The sequence below is a fragment of the Canis aureus genome, chromosome X (genome assembly GCF_053574225.1).
Source record: "Canis aureus isolate CA01 chromosome X, VMU_Caureus_v.1.0, whole genome shotgun sequence".
Taxonomy (NCBI): Eukaryota; Metazoa; Chordata; class Mammalia; order Carnivora; family Canidae; genus Canis; species Canis aureus.
The window spans coordinates 86,722,995-86,747,802 of record NC_135649.1 but is presented as its reverse complement, the minus strand read 5'-3'; the positions used below and the strand labels follow the sequence as shown (position 1 = coordinate 86,747,802).

At 41.2% G+C, this 24,808-nt stretch overlaps 1 protein-coding gene across 1 annotated transcript in view; it reads left to right on the top strand.

Annotated features, from left to right (window-relative positions):
- Positions 1-24,808, top strand: part of LOC144308396 (amine oxidase [flavin-containing] A) — a 70,220-nt gene that overhangs the window by 15,948 nt on the left and 29,464 nt on the right. The window contains exons 2-3 of the mRNA XM_077888791.1: positions 4,595-4,689; positions 16,512-16,649. Of these exons, the coding sequence (XP_077744917.1) occupies positions 4,595-4,689; positions 16,512-16,649 (233 nt within the window). The remainder of the gene's footprint in view (positions 1-4,594; positions 4,690-16,511; positions 16,650-24,808) is intronic.

Here is a 24,808-nt window from a genome sequence, read left to right as displayed (position 1 = left end):
ATTCAAAATTAGTTATTATTATTCAAAAATAAATTTTTGGGGTGCCTGGGTGGCTTAGTCGGTTAAGCATCTGACTTGATTTCAGTTCAGGTCATGATCTCAGAGTTGTGGGATCGAGCCCTGCATGGGGCTCCATACTTGGCAGGAGTCTATTGGAGATTCTCCTTCCTCTGCTCCTCCCCACTTACTCTCTCTTTAAAATAAATAAATCTTTAAATAACTTTTTCAAAAAATGGCACTTTGCTTTTTTTTCCATATTTGGTATTTTCTAGTCTTCCAGTTATTGTGGAAGTTCCTTACGAGTTTTTTCACAATAAGCGCACAAACTGAAACCTTGGAACCCTATTTACTCAGTATTGTAAAAGAAATAGTTTTCCTAAATAGCTTATATCTTCCCTCCTCAAATTCCAAGATCTTTTTAAAGATTTTATTTATTTATTTGAGAGAGAGAGCCAGTGTGGGAGTGTGCTGGAGTCAGGGGTGGGGGGGGTGGGGACAGAGGGAGAGAATCCCAAGCAGGCTCCATGTTGAGCATGGAGCCCTACCCTGGTGTGATCTCAGGACCCCAAGATCATGACCTGAGCTGAAATCAAGAGTTGGATGCTCAACTGACTGAGCCAGCCAGGCCTCCAAGACCTTTTTAAAACCATTTTTTTTTTGAAATCCTAAATGCTTTAAACATATTCCTTATTTCTTAAACTAAGAGTTGAAACTGTCCTTGCTGAGATAGGGCCAATCATTTTCCTGGAATGTAGAAACAACCCTTGTGGTCCAGTTTTTAATTTTGTTTATATCCTTCAATATCCAATTGCAAAATGACCTTTGTTACTGGTGTGATCATTGTCCGGACCCAGCTCGCCCTGCTCCCTGCCCCCACTCGCCAGCTCTTAAGTGGTACTTATTCATTATTGGCCCTGAATGCCATTCCCTAAACTTGTTTAGAACTACACATTAGATTTGATTTTGTACAGGCTCAAAGCGAGGGTGTGGGAAGTCAAATCCTTCACTTTTCAAGAGACTTTGTTGTGGTCATTTTGGGTGCTTTGCTTTCTCATCTGGAATATGGGGATAATGAAATTGACTCCAAGGGATGATTGTGAGAGGTAACAGGAAAGGCACAGAAACCTGATCTGTATATGTAGCTCCAAACCAACTGCTAAGTTGCTTCAGGGCAGCCAAGGGGGAGCCAGGAGCCGATGCTGTGGGACTCACTGCTGCTGGAGGTCAGAGCCACCTCTGCTTCTTCATAGGCAGCATGCAGAGGGTGACTTTCTCCTCCTTTAGAAGAGGAGCTACCAATTAATTCTTGTAAACTGTTGGCTGTATTTTTCTAATCGGTTTATAGTTCTATTGATTAAGGTGAACTGGGAAAAACGTAACCTTTTTGTATCTGAGTGTCTCTGCTTTTATATATAGACTGGTACTTTGACATAAGAACAAAGATTTGTGCATAAGTATGCTTTTAATAACAAGTTCGTCCTTTTTTTTAATGACCCTCAGCAGGAGTAGCCTTTGGCTCTGTCCCAGAGAACACATTGCACCAAGGTTTCCAGACATTGGCTTGAATTTATTTAAATGTCATGGGATGAATGCTTTCTTTGTGAGCAGATTCCAAAGATTTGTTGCATACCTAAATCTTTGATGAATGTCAGCCACAGAAGGGTACACTGTACACAAATGAGCAGATAGCAGTGCTGGATATTATGGTTTAGCCTCCTCGCATTCTAGATCTTCTGGACCCGAATTCATCCTTGATTCTTTATAGGAACAAAATGCTGTGTTGGTCTGGGTCCTCTGAGAGCAGACATCAAGACATAACTAGCCATGTGAGAGATTTAGTGTAGGAAAAGCCTGCAAAAGATAAAGAGGAGAGAGAATGGGAGCAGGCAAGTTGTTAAAAATGAAAACCAAAACCAGGGTAGTCCTGTATGATTTCATACGATCTGGATTTTGTTGATCGAATGCCAGTAGTACCATTTAAACATGTTCCTCTGGCCCTGAGTATAAGCTCTAGAGGCTTGATCACATCAGAATTTAGTGTTTGCTCCTTGTCTCCCTCCCCTTCCTTCCTCCCTAACTACTTCACAGGTGCTGGTGTATTCTTCCATTGGGAGGCAGATAGCATCTGGTTATCTCTCTGTGTGTGATGTTAGCAGATGTTGATGCCTCTTACACTAGGTCCATCAATTTATTAGGCATTGCAACATTCTGATATTCTAATTTGATCTATCCTCACTTACTCACTAGCATACTTTTACACAGCAGAACCTCCCTCCCCCTTTGTTAGTTCTTTGGTTGTTTTGAGGTTCACTGCAAATAGGAAAGGTAGGATGAAGGCCAGATCCTTTTCGTTTCCTTTAGTCATTTTCAAAATGGTAAGGTGGTTCCTTAGTGTTCTCCAGAGAACCTATGAGGGTTTTTATGTGTTTAGTATGATTATGAATTCATGGAATTAAGCCATTGCTGCTGTTATTTTGCCCCGCCCCCGCCCCCCGCCCCATCTCCCTCTTGCAGTTGTTATTTTGATTTGATACTTAAACTTCCATCTTTGGCCAATGGGAGTTTCTATAGGTAGGGTTCCTGAGCCTCTTGGTCACAGTCTCTGAAAGCCTTCTTGCTTTGTGGTATGACCTCATGTTCATACTTTTTTTGTAATGGGAGTTTAAAGATAACTAGGTATAAGATAGCACTAACAGTACAAATAAAAGTAGATTTAAAAATAAATGTGTGCACACATATATTTCCTTATTCTGTGAGCTGAGAGATCCCAGAAGCAATGACACCCCAGTAGCAAGGAGCACACCTACTGCCCAGATCTTGGTTTCTTTCTTTTTTTAAAAAAACGATTTTATTCTTATTTATGTATTTGAGAGAGAGAGACAGAGCATGAGTGGGAGAGAAGAGGGAGAGGGAGAAGCAGATTCCCCGCTGAACAGGGAGCCCGAGGCAAGGCTCAATCCCAGGACCCCGGGATCTGACCTGAGCCGAATGCAGATGCTTACTGACTAAGCCACCCAGGCACCCCCAGATCTTGGTTTCTAATACTGTTCTTCAGGGCCACTGGGGGTGCGCAGTTGGTTAAGTGTTTCTCCTCAGGTTGTGATCTCAGGGTCCTTAGATGAGCCCCATGTTGGACTCTGCACTCAATGTAGGTCTTCTTGTCTCTCTCCTTCCCCCTCTGCCTCTCCTCCTGTGCACTCTCTCTCTCTCTCTCAAATAAATAGATCTTAAAAAAATACTGTTCTCCAATAAAGGAGCCAAGGCTCATTGGAGACATGGCTGATTCTAGGCGTGAACAGTGAAAGACAAGGTGAGCCTGAAACATCTTGTAATATCAGAAAGTAAGGAATTGGCCGAAGCACACGCGCATGCACACACACACACACACACACACACACACACACAATGATTGGGATGCATCAGAAGGACACAGAAGCCAACTGAAAGAACTCCCAGTGACCAAAGTTGGAACAGTATGAGCAAAAAAGCAAATAACATAATATCAGATTATAACCCCAAGCATAAAACCACTATTTTTATGGGTCCATAGTGATACAAATAAATGATTGAATAAGGAAATAAACAGAGGAGAAGAGAGAAATCTCCTTTCGGAAGGATTCCTAATAATTTATGTAGATAGTTCACCCTCAAGGAAGCAGAACATAACTTCCTGTTCCTTGAGTGTGGGCTGTGCATAGACTTCCTTCCAAAGCACATAGGAGGGAAAGGGAGAAGAGAAAGTAGCTTTATCGTGAAGAAACCTGGCAAGCACCACTTCAACCAGATGATCAGGATTAACATCAGTGAAAATCCACATCGATAGCATGCATTCTTGATGTAATGGTAATCCACAACATTTTCTCTACTTTTCCAATATTACTTTACTGGGTTTTAAATCTATCTTTTGTGATAGTTTTTATTTACATGTAAAAACCTGCTCTAAGCTTTGAGCCAACTAATAAAGTGTGATGCATGGTTCCTACCTTTGGTAACTTTGAATCTAGTGGGGAAAACAACATCTAGCAAGAATGTAAGTCATAGGATGTGATTTATAAGGGCTTTGTTTTAAGTAGGCTTCACGCCCAACGTGGAGCCCAACATGGGGCTTGAACCCACCTGAGCTGAATTCAAGAGTCAGGCGCTTAGCTGACCAAGCCACCCAGATGGCCGTGTGAGGGGTTTTTCAGTTGAGAAAAGTACTGAGGGCTGGTGTAGCCAGGACAAGTTTCCAGGAAAACATACTCTTCTGTTTATGCAATCAGGTTTTCTGGAAGAAGGGCACAATAAGGGTGGATTTAGGGGTTCAATACATTCTCTTAAATAGGATTTCATTACCACCATATACAGTTTGTCAACCAACCTTACGATAGTGAAATGATTATAATGTAATATAAGATGAGTTCCAAAATTGGTGCCTTAATTAATCACAGTGTGGTCAGACTTTATTAGAAAGATAGCAAAATCAGTGGGTTATGTATAAGGTCCTGCGTTCATTTGATGTGTAGATCTGGCTAAGTCTTGGATGTCTCATGTTTGGGTCTTAATATGGCCCTTGATTTTGTGTTTGTTTGTTTGTTTGTTTGTTTCCTTACAGGATTGTCTGCTGCCAAACTCTTAGCCGAACATGAAGTTGATGTCTTAGTTTTAGAAGCACGAGATAGAGTTGGAGGAAGAACATACACCGTGAGGGTAAGTGATTTTAATACTTACATATAATCTCTCACTCAAACTAGAAATGGGGACGCTGGAAGTCACAGAGCTAGAGGTGATCTCAAGAGCTCATGCAGTTAAGCCATTTGTCCTGCAGAGCCCTAAACTGCTCCAACAAACACTCTTTTCAACACTCACTGAAGAGTGACAGCCCCTGACCTTCAGTAACTTGTATTCTAGTGATGAAAACAAGCGGGAACAAATAACTTCAGTGCACTGTCAGAATTTCCATACTAGAGACCTAACTAGAGTATGCAACGTCTCAGGTGTGGTTACAGTTTGGCTGGACTTGAAGTGACTATACATCTATGGCATGTGTGCACATGTGAACGTGTGTGCACACACAGTATAGGTTTCTTGTTTATTTGTCCAAGGATGCACAACTTAAAAGTAAGTGGGGCTACAGTAAGCAGAAGCAAATATAGCATATTTTTGTGCAATTTTGTCCTTAGTCTTTGTTCCCTAAGAGGAATGTTGCTGCCAGAGACACTCTTCAGGTTGGCTGGACATGAGGAGGGAGGTCAGTTCTTGCTGCATCAACTGCGTTTTTATTCTTTGGCTAATGTCCCATTCTAGAAAAATGCATGCTAACTATTGTTTACTGTTATTCAAGGACATGGTCGCAGGCAGTCAAGGCTGTGGGAGCTGTTGAGAGTGCACAGGGAGATGACATGGGGTGGGGAGGATAGGGCCAAACATGGAGGCTTGGGTAGCACAGAGCTTTAATGAGGGCAGCAGCAGAGGAGCCAGAGAAAAGCAGCAGAGGCAGAACAGTGCCATGCAGATCAGTGAAGGAAAGAGAAAGGGAGGATGAATAGAGCCAGCTGTCAAGGGCATTTGACATAGGATGAGGGCTGAAAAGAGGTCCCTGTGCTTGGCAGTTAGATCATGAATGAGAGCCTTTTCTAGAGCACACAAATGGAGTGTTTTAAAGGCTGGGGACTGAAAGGACAAAACTAAACAGTTGCAGTGATTGGAAAGAGAGGAAGCCATCTATCTAATTAGAAGATGAATCAGACTTATGGCAAAATGGTTTATATGGTGCTCATTACAACGGCTTGAGCAATACAGACATTCAATTATTTTGCGTTAAGAAATCTGGTGTTGGGGAGTCCAGGCTGGTGCAGAGGCTCAACTTTTTCATCAAGGCTCTAGTCTCTTTGTGTTTTTCCTGCTTAGCCATTCTTTGCATGTTGGCTTACTGCCTAGTGGTAACCAGATGGCTGCCGTGACTCTAAGCACTGAGTCCTCATTTAAGATAAGAAAGAGCATGAAGAGGCAGCCCCAGTTTTCCTTTTACGTTTTTATTTAAATTCCTTAGTTAACATGCAGTGTAGTATCAGTTTCCGATGTACAATACAGTGATTCAACACTTCGTACAACACGCAGTGCTCCTCACAACAAGCGCCCTCCTGAATCCCCATCCCCTGTTTCCCCCATCCCGCCCCCACCTCCCCTCTGGTAACCATCTGTTTGTTCTCTAGAGTTAAGAATCTGGTTCTTCTCTGGGAAACGAACTAGGGGTGGTGGAAGGGGAGGGGGGGCGGGGGGTGGGGGTGAGTGGGTGGCGGGCACTGAGGGGGACACTTGACGGGGTGAGCACTGGGTGTTATTCTGTATGTTGGTAAATTGAACACCAATAAAAATTATTTTATTAAAAAAATGGGGGAAAAAAAAGAATCTGGTTCTTGGTGAGGCGGCCCCAGCTTTATCTGCAACAAAACTTTCCCTGTACCAGAAGATCCCGGCAGACATCCTCTAGTCTCCTTGGCCAGAGTTGGGGCAGAGAGCTACCCTTAGGTGCTAGGGAGCCTGGCAAAGCAAGTATTTAACATTTCCAGGCTGCATCATAGAAGCAGGCATGGGCAAGGCCGTATGAACAGAAATGGAATAGCCAACCAACATCTGAACTAGAATGTTGTACAAGCTTTCACTGATAGCACACTACGTTCCCCCTGTCATTTGCTTCCTACCTTTTTAGATGTATAGGGATGTACCATAGATCTGTTTTCACTTTGCTCTAGCCTTGCGACTCAAAGTGTGGTCCATGGCCCAGCAGCCTCAGAGTCACCCAGGAGCTTGACAGGGAACTTGACAGAAATGCAGTCTTTTTTTTTTAAGATTTTTTTTTGGGGGGGGGGGATCCCTGGGTGGCACAGCGGTTTAGCGCCTGCCTTTGGCCCAGGGCGTGATCCTGGAGACCCTGGATCGAATCCCACGTCGGGCTCCCGGTGCATGGAGCCTGCTTCTCCCTCTGCCTATGTCTCTGCCTCTCTCTCTCTGTGACTATCATAAATAAATAAAAATTAAAAAAAAAGATTTTTTTTAATTCATGAGACACAGAGGGAGAGGCAGAGACACAGGTAGAGGGAGAAGTAGGCCCCTCACAGGGAGCCCGATGTAGCATTTGATTCCAGGACCCCAGGATCACACCCTGAGCCAAAGGCAGATGCTCAACCAGTGAGCCACCCAGGCGTCCCAGAAATGCAGAGTCTTAAGCCTTGTCCCAGACCCACTGCATCCGAATCTGCATTTCACCAAGTTCCCCAGGGGATGTTACAGAAGTGTTGCTCTATGGTGTATGTTTGCTTGCTTGCTTGAAATTAATGTAAATGCAGATAAATTGTATCTAGTGAATTTCCGAGTACTTCTTCAGACATAGTCCACTGGGAGGCTGCTGGTCTGGAAGTGAGGAGACAGGATTCTGGCCCCTGTACTGTCTGACACTCTTCCCTTGGGGAAAGTCCTGTTGGCTCTTTGCATCTCCATTTTCCCATTTGGGCAGTGAGATACAGTCCACATGTACTTGAAGCTCCCTTGCAACTTCAAGTTCTAGTTGAAGACAGTGTATTGTAGAGCAAAAGGAGGATTGCGTACCTCACATGTCTGACTTAATTAGATAAAATTCTCCTGTCATTTTCTGAAAATTATTTCTTCACTTTGGAGATTGTTATTAAATGATTCCTTAGCCCTATGTTTCTTATCTCTCAAATCTTGTGGATATTAAATAGGAGCATCAGTCATGTTGCAGTTTCTCAGTTAAGAACAGGTTTCTTGCTATAAGGGAAATGAGAATTTCAGCATGCCTGTCCCCATCTGTGTTATTGCCCCAGGCTGATTTTCCATGCTGCATCATTTATATATGTTAGCACCATACAGACACTATTGTGTATTGAGCATGATATTGTAACTCATCAGGTATATGAGGAAGGAACTTTGAAATGCTTACAAACTAGACTTACCTTTTATAAGGTTTCCAGTGAATAAAGGAGAAAAAAAGGGCTTTGCGAAAAAGGGACAGAAATGCTATTTAATAAGAAACTGAATTGAATATTGTTAGAATTGCTTCTTAGAGTATAGTCAATTAGGATAATTTGGAGTGGAGATGCCTTAAGAGTTCCTCTTTAAGTTCTGATCTTTAAGTTCAGATCTTTAAGTTCTGAAATGTTAAATTTGGTATTGTACTTGACAGCTATTCAGATAGATCTCCTATGAGCTCAGAACTTCCCAATTTTTCAGGGTGCCTGGTTGGCTCGGTTGGTGGAGTGTATGACTTTTGATCTCTGGGTTGTAGGTGTGAGCCCTACGTTGGGTGTAAAGATTGCTTAAAAATAAAATCTTTAGGGGCACCTGGGTGGCTCAGTCAGTTAAGCATCTGCCTTTGGCTCAGGTCATGATTCCAGGCTCCTGGGATCAAGCCCTGCATTGGGTTCTCTGCTCAGTGGGGAGCCTGCTTCTCCCTCTCCCTCCCCTCCTCCTGCTCTCTCTCTTAAAAAAAAATAAAATCTTTTTTTTAAAAAAGAAAGAGGTAGAGAGAGAGAAAGATGCAGAGACACAGGCTGAGGGAGAAGCAGGCTCCCTGCAAGGAGCCCGATGTGGGACTTGATCTCGAATCCTGAGATCACACCATTGGCCAAAGGTAGATGCTCAACCGCTGAGCCACTCAGGCATCCCTAAATAAAGTCTTTAAAAAAAATAAAATCTTTAGGGGTGCCTGGCTGGCTCAATTGATAGAACATGTGACTTTTGTTCTTAGGGTTGTGAGTTCAAGTGCCATGTTGGGTGTGGAGCTTACCTAAAATAAATTTAAAAAGAAAGAAAGAACTCCCCAATTTTTTCTTAGTGCAGTTCCTTTATAATTCTTCAGGACCAAATTTATGAAGTCGAAATGCCTGCATGGCTATCATAGGGATGGTGTATTTGTTTCTATATAGTTGCATGTTTGTGGCCAGGGATGGTGTATTTGTTTCTATATAGTTGCATGTTTGTGGCCTCTTCAGAGTCTGAGAAATAAGATCAAAAGCAAGACCCTCAAGGTGCAGGTACAACAGAGCAGAATATGGTAATATAGTTCTGATATCTTCATGCTGAACCTGATGCACCTCCTTTAGAGTCTTTCACCTTTGTAAAGAAACATTCTGTAAAAGAAAACAAATGAACACAAAGACAACAAACAAACAAGAAGCCAAATAAGTATAGAGAACAAACTAGTGGTTGCTAGAGGGGTGGTACCTGGGTGGGGAGGGGGTGGACGAAATAGGTAAAGTGGATTAAGAGGTACAAACTTCCAGTTATAAAATAAGTAAGCGAACTTTTCCCAGGGTTGAAAAGTACAGCATAGGGAGTATAGTTGATAATATTGTAATAGGTTATATGGTAAAAATAGGAGTATTCCGTAAAATGCCTCACACGTTTTACTACTTCACTTAGGATTATTTGCTTTAAAGATAGTTTCAGTACTCTAAAGGCATCATGTGTGGAGGTTCCCATGAGTTCTCTTGCTGTCTTTATTAAAGCCTAGAAATTTATTGGAGTACTGACTCCAGTTTTGTTTTATATTTAAAAGGGGTGCTGGAGATGAGAGAAGGTTTAGAGAACAGTACCAGGAGTTAGTAAAAGACAATGTAAGGATTATATAAGGGACAGGTGAAAGAAGTCAAAAGCACAAGTCATTTCTGGTATTATGACAGAATGGAAGCCCTGATTAACTGCCTCCATTGAAATAAGTAGAATGCTGAATAAAATATACTCTGCCGCCTTGACATGGAAATCAGAAATTTGCAGACCTCCTGGATGTTGAACGGACATCTCAAATTTCACACACCCTACCTGAACTTCTGATCTTATCCATCAAGAACTCCATTCCAGCAGCCTTCCTTGTATCAAAGGATGGCAACTCCAAAAAACTCGAGAGTCACACTGAAAACTCTCAGGCCTCACATTTACTCTGTTGACTCTGCCTTCAGATATATCCAGAATTCACTGCTTTGCACCACTTCCATGGCTACCACCTGTTGGGAGCCACCATCATCTCTACGCCAGATTGCTGCAATGATCTCCTAACTGATTTCCCTGCTTTTACCCTTGCCTCCTAGAATCTATTCTTAGTGCAGCAGCCAGAGTGAGCCTGTCAAACCTAAGTCGGATCTTTGGCACATCTCTGCTCAAAAGCTTCCAAAGGCTTTCCTTCGCACTCAGAGGCCAACTGGTGTCCTTACAATGCCCTGTGAGGCTTTCCATGACCTGCCCCCTAATAACATTTCTAACCTCATGTCACATTCTCTTTTCTTTTTTCTTTTTTTTTTTTTTGAGAGGAGAGAAGAGTAGAGGGAGAAAGAGGGAAAGAGAATCTCCCAAGAAGGTTCCACATCAGCACAGAGCCTGACGTGAAGTTTGATCTCACAACCCTGAGATCATGACCTGACCTGAAATCAAGAGTTGGACTCTTAACCGACTGAGCCACCTGGGTGCCCCTCCAGTTCTCTTTTCCTTGCTCACTCTGTTCTAGCCAACTGGCCTCCTCTTTCTTGAGCACGCTAGTCACCCTTCCACCTTAGAATCTGCACTGGTTGTACTTTCTGCCAGGAATGCTCTTCTCTTGGCATACGGACAATTCCTTCATTTCCTTCAAGGCTTTATGTAAATATTCCCTCTTCAAGGAGGCCTACATATGCATTGTATCTTAAATTGGAATCTTTCCTCTGCAGTTTCAGTCCCCCTGTCATATTGTTATTCTTTGTTTTTTTCTTGTTCTTGTCAGCCTGAGATAGTTACTATGTTTGGGGTTCACTCCCAACGGGTCTCTTTCCACTTAGTGTAAGTTCCTTCAGAGGAGGAATCTTTGCTTTGTTTGCTGATGCAACAGAAGCTCTTTGAAGAGTACCTGGCACCTTGTAGGAGAGCATGATCTATTTGTGGAATAAACAAGTGCATCCCCAAAGCAGAAATAGACTCAAATCCTTTACACCCAGGCCTCAGATTATTTACACAGAGAAAGTTCCAAAGAAAATAAGTAATTCATAGTTAAAAATGAGAAAGCACACAAGGAAACAAGGCACCACAGAAGGATAAGCATAAAAAAAATGATCCAGAAAGATTTTGTAACAGTCAAATAAGATGAAGAGTAAAAAATTACTGTTCAGCATGGTTTTGTTTTATTTATTTATTTATTTACTTATTTATTTGGTTTTGTTTTATTTTCAAATTTGTAAATTAATTTATTTTTTAACCTTTGGTTTTTCTGTTTGGCATGTTTTAAAGAAGAGAAGTACTTAGGGGCCAGGCCCCTGGGTGGCTCAGTCAGTTGGTTGGGTGTCTGCCTTCAGCTTGGGTCATGATCTCAGGGTCATGGGATCAAGCCTCCAGACTCTGCTCAGCAAGGGTCGCTTCTCCCTCTGCCTCTGCCTGCTGCTCCCCCTGCTTGTGCTCTCCCTCTCTCTGTCAAATAAATAAATAAAATCTTTTTTTTTAAAGAAAAGAAGTGCTTAAAACTAGGAGCAGGGTAAAGAAACTAAAAAAATGATCAAGTAAATTAAAAAATAATTTCTAGAAATGAAAATATACTAATTAAAATGAAAAACTTCAGCAGGCATATTTAATAGTATATTAGACACAGCTGAAGACAGTGAATGAACTGCTAGAACTGAAAGAATTATCTAGCATGCAGCTCAGAAGCAAAGATTGGAAAATATATTTTCAGGGGTGGCAGGCAGTTAAGACACGAAAGATAGAATTATGATGGTATAAAGAAATAATAGCTGATGATTCTCAGCATTGTTGAAAGACACGAGGAAACCTATCAGGTCCGACACATGATAAATGAAAAGAAATTCTCACTCAGGCACAGAGAAGCTGTAGTATACCAAAGAAATAGATCTCACAAGCAATTATTTCTTAAAAGACAAAAAAGACAAATCATACATACATACTCTTAAAAAATCAACAATTAGATTTATAAGTGACCCTTGGAACAACAAAAACAGATGCCAGAAGATATCTTCCGTGTTCTGAGATAGAGAGAAAGAGGAACTAAACTGAATTCATCACCTGCTTGAACTGTCTTTTTGCCAGACTGACAAAAACAGAGACTTTAGGAACCAGTTTGGAGGAAATTATAAAGAAAAATGTATTTCAAGCAGAGGGAAAACAATTACAAGCAAAAGGTCTGAGATTCAAGAGGGGACAGTGAGCAAAGATGTTGGTAAATATTTAAATAAAATTCAGCAGCATCAAAACCATAAAACAAAGTAATGTCAAATTTGTTTGGAGACAAACCCAAACCAAAGTACTTTTATAGCTTACAGATTGGAAAAAGGATGATAACAATTGAAGTATAAAGATTTTTGTATTTTTCAGTAGGAAGATAATCTACTGATAAACTTTAGACTATATTAAGTATGCATGTTAATATTGTTAGGAAAATGTCTAAAATAGGCCTGTCTGTATAACTTCCAAACAAGTACAAGAAAAAACTAAGAGAAAAAAAGAGAGCCTTCAATCCAAAAGACAGAAAGAAATCAGGGCAAAAACTATTTGAAAAAACATAATAAAATAAGTAAGTTAAGACATTTAAAAAGGAATAATAAATATAAATGCTAAATTCATCAATTAAAGGAAAACAATTGTCAGATTTAAACTCTAACTGAAAGACAGAGAAAGAGATAGACAAAGGGACTCCTGGATAGCTCAGTGGTTGAGTGTCTGCCTTTGACTTGTGATCCAGGGTCTTGGGATGGAGTCCCACATTAGGCTCCCTGTGAGGACCCTGCATCTCCCTCTGCCTATGTCTCTGCCTCTCTCTGTGTGTCTCTCATGAATAAATAAATAAAATCTTAAGAAAAAGAGATAGACAGTATTAACTATATTAATATCAGACAAAGTAAACTTTGAGCAAAAGTTTGAAGTAAGTGTCTGTACATAATGATAAAAGACCCAGAAAATCAAACAATTCTGAACTTGTATACAGTGAATAATGTGCCCCAAAATATAAAGCAAAAATTAACAGGAATCAAAGATAAATGCCCAATGAAGTAGGGGATTTTTTTTTACATAATTTTCTAAGTTAATGATAGATTAAGCAAACGAAAAAGCTCATTTTTTTAAGCTTATTCTAATGGACATATATGAACTATGCATATCACTTGAAATTGGTTTTTTTCGGGCAAATATGAAAAGTCTTTGAAAATTGATCATGTATGAGTGCATAACATGAGCCTCAAGAATTGTCATAAAATCCACATTCTTTGAGTACACTGCAGTTATGACAAAAAGATAAAAAAAATCCCAGCTGTAGACGTTAAAACCCAACAAAGTTTATAGAAACATGAATCTAAAGAGAAATTGTAATGGAAGTGTGAAAATACTTAAAACTGTACAAAGGAAATATTAAACTAAAGTTGTGTATATAGCTAAAGCAGTATTTAGAGGAAGGTTTATAGTCTGAATTCTTCCATTGAGAAAGAAAAAAGGCTCAGTATGAATGAATTAAGCATAAAAGGAGTTAGAAAATTAAGAATATAATAAATCTAAAAGAGACAGTGAAATTGCATAAATCAGTGATACAGAAAATAAACATTCAGTAAAGAGGATCAATGAAACAAAGGTTGATTCTTTGAAGAGACTAAGAATAGAGAAGTGTCTGGTAAGATTTTTCAAGAAAAAGAAAAAAGGGACATCTCAAATAAACAGTAAAAGGGATGAAAACGTAAATATAACTACTGATTCAGTAAAGAGTAAATGAAAAATTGATGTCATGAACTTTAAACCAACAGTTTTGAAACATACATGAAATGTATAAGGAAAAATATGCTTATCAAAATTAACACTGATTTAAAAAGAAACAGAAAATATGGGTTCTGCTTTAGCCTCGAAGTAAATTGAATCTCATAGTTTAAGATTTTCCCAAAATTGGGCAGCCCCGGTGGCTTAGCGGTTTAGCGCCGCCTTCAGCCCAGGGCGTGATCCTGGAGACCCTGGACGAGTTCCACATCGGGCTCTCTGCATGGAGCCTGCTTCTCCCTCTGCCTTCTCTCTCTCTCTCTCTCTCTCTCTCTAATAAATAAATAAAATCGTACAAAAAAAAGATTTTCCCAAAATGAAAACGGCATGCCTGGATAGCTCTAGAGGTATGTTCTACCTAATGTTCAAAGAATAAATCATTCTATTTATATACAGACCCTTCCAAAGGATAGAAGAAAATATGATCATTGATTTATGAGATTGGCAATACTGTAATGCAAAAGACAGATGAGGATGAGGTAGAAGAGAGGAGAATCTCAATTTCACTCATGCATTTGGCTACAAAAATCCTAAATAAAATGTTAGCAAAGCTTATCCTGCAATGGAAAGATAATATCAGGTTGGGTTTCACCAGGAAGGCAAGGCTGAATAATATTTGACAATCAGTTTTCTGGAAATAACACTTGAGGTGAGTTGTCCCAATTCTGAATACACAGAGATTGGACAAATTGCACTGTACACACACCCACAGATCTCTGAAGCACCAGAGAACTAAGAATGTGGTAAAGAATCACTGGACCATCATCTGGAAAGGATTGACCTACTTTTCCCCTGGAGGTGGGGAGTGGGGAGTGGGAGTTTACTGACCACCGAAGAAGCAAGTGAGAGGCTGAGTAGTACTTTCAGAAGTCATACAAAGCTAGAGCAACTGAAGGTCAAGTCCAGAACCCACCAAAGTGGGTGCATATGGAATATGGAGGGAGGTATTGGTAAAGTCCTCATACTTTGGGTTGGCCTGTGTCCTTGGACTAAGGGTGAACTTTAAGAAGAATAGAGCAGGTGTGCATTGCAGCCCAGCTTCAAATCGTCTCAGGCACAGGAAATGCAATAAAGTTACCTGGTATCATAAGGGTCCCCAGGTGCTAGGCAGAAACAGACAAATCCTCTCTGAGAAAGATGATCATCCTCCTAGGATTCAGATTCTTTCCGTATTTTTTCAAATTCAATGAGTGGCATGCCACAGAAAATCATCAGGCAAACAAGAAACAAAGGCAACATGGATAAGAACGGGTATAAACAACAAAATAGAAACAGACCCAGAAGTTATTACAAACACAGGGAGGGGGTGGAAGTCACCAGTATGTCAGTCTATTGCTTAAATTACCAGGAAATGTGTTAATAAAAAAGCTGGGGAAGGGATCCCTGGGTGGCGCAGCGGTTTGGCGCCTGCCTTTGGCCCAGGGCGCGATCCTGGAGACCCGGGATCGAATCCCACGTCGGGCTCCCGGTGCGTGGAGCCTGCTTCTCCCTCTGCCTGTGTCTCTGCCTCTCTCTCTCTCTCTCTGTGACTATCATAAATAAATAAAAATTGAAAAAAAAAAAAGCTGGGGAAAATAGAGAACTGCACACAAGAGGAGAAAGTAAATTTCAGTTTATGAAGGAAGGATGGTGCTATTTGTAAAATAATTTGTTAGGTATATGAATCTTTTTATACTTTGTGTACCTTTTTCTGTGATATATTTTTCCCAGCTAGTATTTTTTTTAAGATTTATTTATTCGACAGAGAGAAGAGAGTATGTGATCATGAGCAGGAGAGAGCATAAGCAGGGAGAGGGGCGGAGGTAGAGGAAGAAGCAGACTCCCTGCTGAGCAGGTAGCCCAACATGGGACTCGATCCCAGGACCCCAGGATCATAACCTGAGCCAAAGGCAGACACTTAACCAACCGAGCCACCCAGGAGCCTCATTCTGTTTTTTTTTTCTTTTTATTATTATTATTTTTAAAGATTTTATTTATTTATTCATGAGAGAGACACAGAGAGAGAGAGAGAGGCAGAGACACAGGCAGAGGGAGAATCAGGCTCCATGCAGGGAGCCCGACGTGGGACTCCATCCCAGGTCTCAAGGATCACACCCTGGACTGAAGGCGGCGCTAAACCGCTGACCCACCCAGGCTGCCCGATTTTATTTATTTGAGAACGAACACGAATGGAGTGGGGAAGGGCAAGAGAGAAGCTGACTTCCCACTGAGCAGGGAGCCTAATGCGGGGCTCCATCCCAGGACCCCGGGATCATGACCTAGGCGAAGGCAAATGCTTAACCAACTGAGCAATCCAAGGGCTCCCGCCCCCTCCCGCTCCAGCTGGTATTTTAAAATAAGATCAAGAGTCCATCATTGTGGGCTGATTTAAAACTTCATCTGTTGGAAATCGGAGAATTAGGCCTATACCAACAACCGCAGAGAAAAGCATAGATAAAAACTTTAATTCTTTGAAAAAGATCTAGATTGGCACAATGTACGATAGCATTCTTTATGTGTAATACATGTTATTGTTGAATTGCCTCACTAGTAGCTGTACAAATGGGATTGTTTAGTGATGAGTGTCATACAGGGTTGTGTCCCAAATCCTTGGGTGGAGGAGAAAGACTTGCTGCTTTCTTAGGAGAAAGTGAGACATTCGTTAGTTGTAAAGAATAAATGTTTTTGTCTTTAAGACCTAGAAACCTTTTTTTTTTTCCTGAGTTTTAACTAAAGTCTCCTGGTCACTTTTTCTCTTTCTACAGAATGAACATGTCGATTACGTAGATGTTGGTGGGGCTTATGTAGGACCAACTCAGAACAGAATCTTACGACTATCTAAGGAGCTGGGTCTAGAGACTTACAAAGTGAACGTAAATGAGCGTCTTGTACAGTATGTCAAGGTAAGTCTGACATTTTACTCAACCCGTGGGAGAGCATCGTATTTGAGAAAACATTTTTTTAAGATTTTATTTATTTATTCATGAGAGGCAGAGAGAGAAAGAGGCAGAGACACAGGGTCTCCGCAGGAGCCCGATGTGGGACTCAATCCCAGAGCCCGGGATCATGCCCTGAGTCAAAGACAGACACTCAACTGCTGAGCCACCCAGGCGTCCCTGGTTTTGTTTTTAATTGTTTTTTCCTCAAAACAACTGTACCAATAGGCTCTCAACTTTACAGCAATTATTCCACCTTTTCTTTTTCTTTTCCTTTAAAAAAGCATCCTTGTGGACTCTGGGAATCGCTGCCCCGGGTCAGGCCTCAGCTTGGTTCTCCTCTACATCATCCACTGTTGCCCTTAGAGGCTGCACTCTCACCCCCAGTCCAACTGGAGTGGGGGTAGGAGGCTCTCAGCTGTTTTTCTGCTTCATCCTTGATGGGGAATGGTGGGAGGCAGGAGTCACCTGTTGCAGACACCCACAGACACAGAGCCCCAGGCAGCCCCTGAAGCACCTATGAGGCAATTCTAAGGCCCTAAGGAACACAGTAGTCTGAGACCACGTCTTAAGACTGAACACATATTCATTCTCATTCTTACCTGACATTTTTTTAAGATTTTATTTATTTATTAATGAAAAAGAGAGAGAGGCACAGACACAGGCAGAAGCAGGCTCCATGCAGGGAGCCCGACGCAGGACTCGATCCCGGATCTCCAGGATCACACCTTGGGCTGAAGGCGGTGCTAAACCACTGAGCCACCCAGACTGTCCTTACCAGACATTTCTTTGCACACTTTGATAATTTCCTCTGTATTGGGCCTGGACTCTTGGGAGGTCTAGCTGGGTTGTGTAGTTTCATGCTGTTGAAACGAGATTGTTTAAACTCTGCTGTTATCCATGCAAGAAATGGCAGCTGTTGCCAGTGTTTTTCTGTCTTACTGAAGCCAAACGTGGAGCAGCTGGGGTCTGGAAATGTGCCTTGGGAGGTCAAGTTTTGTGATCTGCCCCTGAGGCCCACTTCCTGGAACTAGCATCACGAGGGCAGGCATAATTGACTAATTTTTTTGAAGATTTATGTATTAATTAGAGCGAGCACATGGGAGGAAGGGGCATAGGGAGAGAGAGTCTTAAGCAGACTCCGCACTGAATGGGAAGCCTGACACAGGGCTTGATCCCATGACCTTGAGATCACCACCTGAGCCAAAACCAAGAGTTGGGCACTTAACTGAGCCACTCAGGTGCCCCTCATTTACTCATTCTAATGCCAAGATTGCCACACCAGTAACTGCACCATTTCTCAACAGCTCTACCCCAGGCAATCACGTGGGTCTGGAGCCTCCAGGGACTTTTGGGCTTCAAGTTAAGGGTACTTGTGATGTATGCACACTGACACACAATCAGGGGATTGTGGGAAATTCTGATAGCTGGTTTGGGATGATTCGGGATGCTTAGGGGAAGTGTCTGGCCAAATTAGGTTCAGAGGTCAAGGGAGGAATGAAGAAAGTATAAAAGTATAAAAAATTATACAAAGTGTTGATGAACACTGGCTTCCATAGGCTTCACAATCAAAAAGAGAAAAATCCCTTTGCTTCCCCACTATATCTTTTCTGCACGATATGGTGTTTCCCTGGACTAGTCAATAATAACAACAGTGAGAATGATAGCAACTAACATTTACTGAGCACTTTTATGTGAATTAGCATATTTAATGTATTCACACTCAACTACTCGTTAAACGGTCATGCAAATTCACTGTCCAGTCCAACTGGAAAGCAAGCGAGTCTGATGATTGTTCTGGAATCCGAGCAGACTCATGCTTATAATCTCTTACTCTCTAACATTCAGGTGCTGAGAGATTTTTATTTTCCCTGGAGGCTCACAGTAAACAAGGAAGTGCTTTTTTGTTCTTGAACTCATGACATCCACCTTTTTAGGCAGGCACAGTTACCCGCATTTTACAGAGGAGAAAGTTGAGGTTCAGAGAAGTAAAGCCAATTGACAAGTAATGGTCTACCTACCCTGTGAGCTTATACTGTTAATGAATTTTAAGACTGACAAGGTAAACTAAAGATCACTCTTTTTATTTAAGACATAATCTCATTTAAAGAAAAGATGGTCTTTAGAAATACTATTAAACTATCCTCTCACATACTTTAACCTGCCAAAGAACACATATTTCCCCCCCAAGGTAGACAGCAATGTGAAGATAAAACAAATAGTGGGTCAGTTAGAGGTTAACTTATTTTATCTGAAAGAGTGCCATTCTGCTAGTGTTTCTAATAAATCATATCATTTCTGCAATGAGAAATAATCAGTGTAGTAGATGTTTTTATAATAACTAGGGAGCTATAAAGTGAGGAGGCCAGATTAGGGAAATTTTATATTCCATGTAAGATTATTAATAAACCATGTAACAAAACATAATTCTACTTCTTTAAAAATATCTCAGCTCTCACTGTTCCATCCACTTTTGGGGAGACACATGGACTTTTCCCCATCACCGTAGTGTATCGGGTTAATATTCCAAATTATCTTTGTGGAACTCTCTGTATCAGCTCTCATGACAACCTCAGCTTCTATAATCTACCATAGTGCATTCTTTTCAGTAAGTAATACCAAAGTGGTGGTGGGTGAATCACCAGAAGATTGCCATTGTGTAGTTAAAACTGAGCCATATTCTTTGTGGCTCAGATTGCTTCAGCTTTTAAATTTTCCCAGTATGCAGCCTTAAAGAATGCCTCAATTATTTCTTCTGTCAGCAGACTGACATTCCTCCAGTTTCAGTTTATTCCAGGATGATTTTTAGTATTCACCAAAGAATTATTCTTGACCTTTGGTAGATTGCATTTACAGTGCAAATTCTGACTTGACAATGTGGAGTTTCAAGCCTGAACCTCTGAGCTGAGCAATGGGGGTAAACGTTCAGTGGTATTTTGCACCCTGTAGCCTTTCCCAGGGAGTCTATTTACTTCATGCATAGAAGGTTCACATCGTTATTGCCAAATTCATTCATTGGTTCAATAAATAGTTACTGGATAGTCTCTTCTGTACAAGACATTGTTCCAGGCTGGAAATACAGTGGTGGACAGACAATCAAAGTTTCTGCTTGCATGGAGCTTACCATTAGCTAACATTTCTGCCTGTATCCTTGGATCTTATGAATAGAATACGTATTCTAATTCTAGTTTGGTAGATCCTGATTCTTTTTTCTTTTTTAAGTTTGTTTGTTTCTGCTTGGTTGGCTTTAGTAGTCTCTACACCCGATGTGGGGCTTGAACCCACAACCCCAGGATCGAGAGTCACATGCTTTACTGACTGAGCTGGTCAGGTGTCCTAGTAGATCCTGATTCTTATACAAAAGGTTTTTGAACAGGTTTTTTAAAGTAGTAAATTTGATATGGGTCTATTTAGGAGACTCTGATTTGTGAAATTAAATCAACCATGTTGTCTTTAACTTAAAAGGTGGATTTGAAGTGGCATCAGCTAGGTGTGTTTAAAACATTCTCTTTAGGGCACCTGGGTGGCTCAGTTGGTTAAACGTCTGCCTTTGGCTCAGGTCATGATCCCAGAGTTCCAGGACTGAGCCCCTGGTCAGGCTCCCTGATCAGTGGGGAGTCTGCTTCTCCCTTTCGCTCTGCTCCCCGCTCCCTCCGGGGGTACTCTTTCGCACGCTCTCCCTCTCAAGTAAATAAATAAAGTCTTTGAAAAAGATTCTTAAAAATTCTCTTTATTTCTTCTTTTCCTTTGAATGATATAAGGGAAGCAGGTGGATTTGAATGCTTCTTGGATTGATCCATAACTTGCATTAGTAAATTAGATGCACCATTATGATTATTTTATGAGTAAGTTTCATTGAGTTGCGGAGACTTTTTGTTAAGTTTTGCAGTGCTAAGTCTTGGAGAGGAAGGAAGAAACGCTTGATTTCTTTATTTTTCTTTTAATGGGATCTTCCAGATCTTAATAATGCAGGTAGGGTGTAGAGAGGGCGAACACTGCCTCCAGAGATGGAGCAAGGCATTTTGCAGGCACTGCTTTGAGGGAGAAATCAGCACATTTCTGCATTCCCACTTTCTCCTAGCTTTCACACCCTAAATGAAAATCGAGACTATAAATATATACCACACATTTCTTTTTAGAGAATAGTGTGATGAAGATTTATTTGAAACAACACAGGCTTTCCTGATAGTAACAGCTCACCAAGCAAGTTTTCCTAGTATTGTTTCTGTTCTTCCCACAGCCATTTACTTCAGGTTTCTATGCCAACAACTGAAATCAGAGGCTTTGCAGAATGTGTGTGCTCTGGAATACTAAGTAAAAATTTTTCTGTCGTTGCTAAGAGGTGAACTTTGTTTTAGCCAGTAGGCCATGCTGAAAGCAGAGGATTTATTTTTTCATAGTTTGTCTTAATGCTCGCCAGAAATAGCTGCGTCTTTGACCCCTTGATTTATAACAGAGTGTTTCTTTTGGATTAGGGACATGTATTTTTAAGCTGCTTTCAACACCTTTCCATACCAACTCACAGAAAGTGTATCTTTTGTGTTCAAAGAAAGTTATGCTTTCACTTTCAACTCTGCTCTGTAGGAACAGCAAGAAACCAAAGGCATTAGGCTTCTTGTGGGGATGTTACTTGTTGTGTTTTGGTCTCCTTTCTTTTAATCACGTAAATCCATCCCTCCTCACCCCGTGCATAGGTATTGCCTTCCATCTGTAATGTGCCTATACTTGTGTCACCTCGTTTGAGTTGCCGAGTGATCCTATGAGGTAATAAGCATTTCCTCCCATCTTACAGATGAGAAAACTGAGGCTCAGAAATCTTAGGTGTGCCAGAGTAAGGCTTTCTAGGTCTTGAGCCCAGGGTTCTACGGATCACATCACATCATTCCTTATCCCACAGGCATAAAGTCAACTTGTAAATCCTTTTAATAAACTACTGTGAGGTATGACAAAAATCACCTTACCCTAGAAGGTTCTGAAGTCCTAACATGCAACTCAGGTGGGAGGGGCTCCTGTGGACCTGGCCTCCTGTGGACACAGGCACATCCTGGGGATGTGCCGGGGAGCCATATGTGATGCCATTCACCAGGGTGGCTTCTTCTCTTGCATCCTGAGCCATAAATCTGGAGTCCCTCTGGCCTTCAGTGAGCAACTGACTCCTGAGCAACCCCCAGACTATCCCAGTCAGGCACAGCAGGCTGAGGACTACAGATGAGTTCTATTACTGTTAAAATACGAAGTCCAGAAGTCTAGGGCATGGTTTGGAATTGTTGGTTATGTATTCTTTTTGCTAAGTGATTTATGTGAACTCATTAGTCAAAGTATGATTGAGATAAGAGTATTTTATTTTATGTCATATCCTGCTTGATTTAAAAAGAAAAAATAATAAAAAGAAAAAAAGGGTAGGGTGCCTGGGTGGCTCAGTCGGTTGAGTGTCTGACTCTTGATTTTGGCTCAGGTCATGATCTCATGAGTTGTGGCAGGAGCCCTGCATTGGGCTCCATGCTCAGTGAGGAATCTACTTGAAGATCCTCTCTTTCCATCTCCCTCTGCCCTTTCCCTCCCCTCTAAAAATAAACAAACAAGTCTTTTAAAGAAAAGAGAAAGAGAGGATTTAAAATAATTTATAAAAGTCAGGGTAGAGATGAAAAAAAACCATTTAGGTAAGAACAAGCACATGGTGATGGGAAGGTACTCATGATAAGAAATTCTGTTTGATCATAGAAATGAAGTAATATAAGAGGGATTATTTGCTTTCTTCTCTAAATTACAGTTATATATGGGTTCTTAAAAGCAAAGACTAACCATGTTCATATATTTTCACTTTAATTTATCATTTAGTACAAAGATATATGGATGTCACTTGTAAAAAATAGTTTTTAGTAACTTCTATTCTTTTCCACCATCCATTTTAAAAAGACTTCATTTCTTTCTTTTTTTTTTCATTTATTTCTTGTGTTTACAGGAGAGTGTAGACAGAAATTACTCTTGAAGCCTTATACTGTTTAGAAAGCTAGGTTAGGATCACCTGTGTGGCTCAGTTGGTTAAGCATCTGCCCTTCTCATGTCATGATCCCAGAGTCACAGGATAAAGCCCTGCATTGTACACCTAATGGTTAAGATAAATTTTTATATTATGTGCATTTTAACACAAGTTTTTTTTGAGAGAGAGAGAGAGAGAGTGAGTGAGAGAGAGAGCCTGTACATGTGGGGTGGGGAGGGGCAGAGAGAAAGAGAGAGAGAGAATCTTAAGCAGGCTCCATGGTCAGTGTGGAGTCTGAGATCCCATGACCCAAGATCATGACCTGAGCTGAAAAAAGTTGGATGATTGACCAACTGAGCCACTGAGGTACCCCTACAATTTTTTTTAAAAAGGAAAAAAAAAACAGAAGGAAAAAAAAACATAGCAACTAACCTGACTTTTCTATATATTGGGCTGTCACTTCAACCAAGTAGAAGCCTTATGCTCTACAAACTAAATCAGACATTTCTCCCTGAAAATTTATAGGAAAAAAAGAAGGCTTTGAGAGAAAGTGGCTAATGTTGACCTAGCTCTCTTTTTTTATTTTTAAGATTTTTTAATGTATTTATTTGAGAGAGAGAGCGAGAGCACACGTGTGCATAAGCAAGGTGTATAATTCAGTGACATTAGATATATTCACACGATTGTGCACCCATCATCCGTTCACTCTTTTCATCTTCTTGCTACTCATTTTTATTTTTTATTTATAAAAAATATTTATTTATTTATTTATTTATTTATTTATTTATTTATTTGAGAGAGAGAGCACGAACAGAAGGTGGGGAGAGGGAGAAGCAGACTCTCCACTGAGCTGGGAGCCCAATGTGGGGCTGGATCCCAGGATCATGGGATCATGATCCGAGCCGAAGGCAGAGGCTTACCTGACTTAGCCACCCAGGGACCCCTTGCTATTCATTTTTTTTTAATCTTTTTTTTTTTAATTTTTATTTATTTATGATACTCACAGAGAGAGAGAGAGAGAGAGAGAGAGGCAGAGAGAGAAGCAGGCTCCATGCACCGGGAGCCCGACGTGGGATTCGATCCCGGGTCTCCAGGATCATGCCCTGGGCCAAAGGCAGGCGCTCAACCGCTGCGCCACCCAGGGATCCCTGCTATTCATTTTTAATAGTTCATCACAGCAGTCCTTTTCTAACTATTCCTTGAGAAGTAGTCTAGAGTCACCCTCTGTGACTCAGTGAACTGGCTTTCAGTGGCAGCACAGAAAGGGCATTTGGTCAGACACAAAGGATTTTTCTTAAGGCTGTGGAGCTTTGCAGTCACCTCCTCAAGTGGGGCCTGGGCATTGTGGTTAATGGCAAAAAGAACCTTATTGGTGGAATGAAACATCACATAAGCAGCTTCCTTAAGAGAAATTGCTCTAGGCTCCATGATAACCCAACTGCTGGAGGTTCTGAGTTTTCAGATTAGAATGTAGTTGCCAGTTTGAGATCACAATCTCCTTTTTCCTCCCCCTATTTTCTACTCCCTCCCTATTCCGACTTTCTCCCTATTTGCCCCCTCTGCAGCCCCTACCTTGCCCCCACAGTACACACCCACTATCCCAGCCCAAAGACTTAATCATTGGTCTTGAAGTTTCAAACTTTTGTAGAATAGCCTAACAGTTGAAACCTGAAACACCCTTGAATGTCTTTTTTTTAAGATTTTATTTATTTATTCATGAGAGAAACAGAGAGAGAGAGAGAGAGAGAGGCAGAGAGACACAGGCAGAGGGAGAAGCAGGCTCCATGTAGGGAGCCTGACGTGGGACTCAATCCTGGGTCTCCAGGATCACGCCCTGGGCCAAAGGTGGCGCTAAACCGCTGAGCCACCCAGGCTGCCCTAAACGTCTTTATAAATCCCATACCTGGTCCATTCTGGGCACTTCCTGAAGAAGGGAAGTTCCGGTGTCCCAGGAGCACACATTGACCCAGCCAGAAAGTCTTTGGTGTCCTTGCCTTGTCCTGCCTTTTAATGGGATTGATGCTGCCATATGTAGCCCTGTATTTCAGGCCTGGACTCTAATAAGCTTTTTCACTTCTATGTCAAGTTCATTGAATGAATACCTTTTGAAGACGGGGTGGACTGCAGAGTTTTAGTAAGTGGCAGT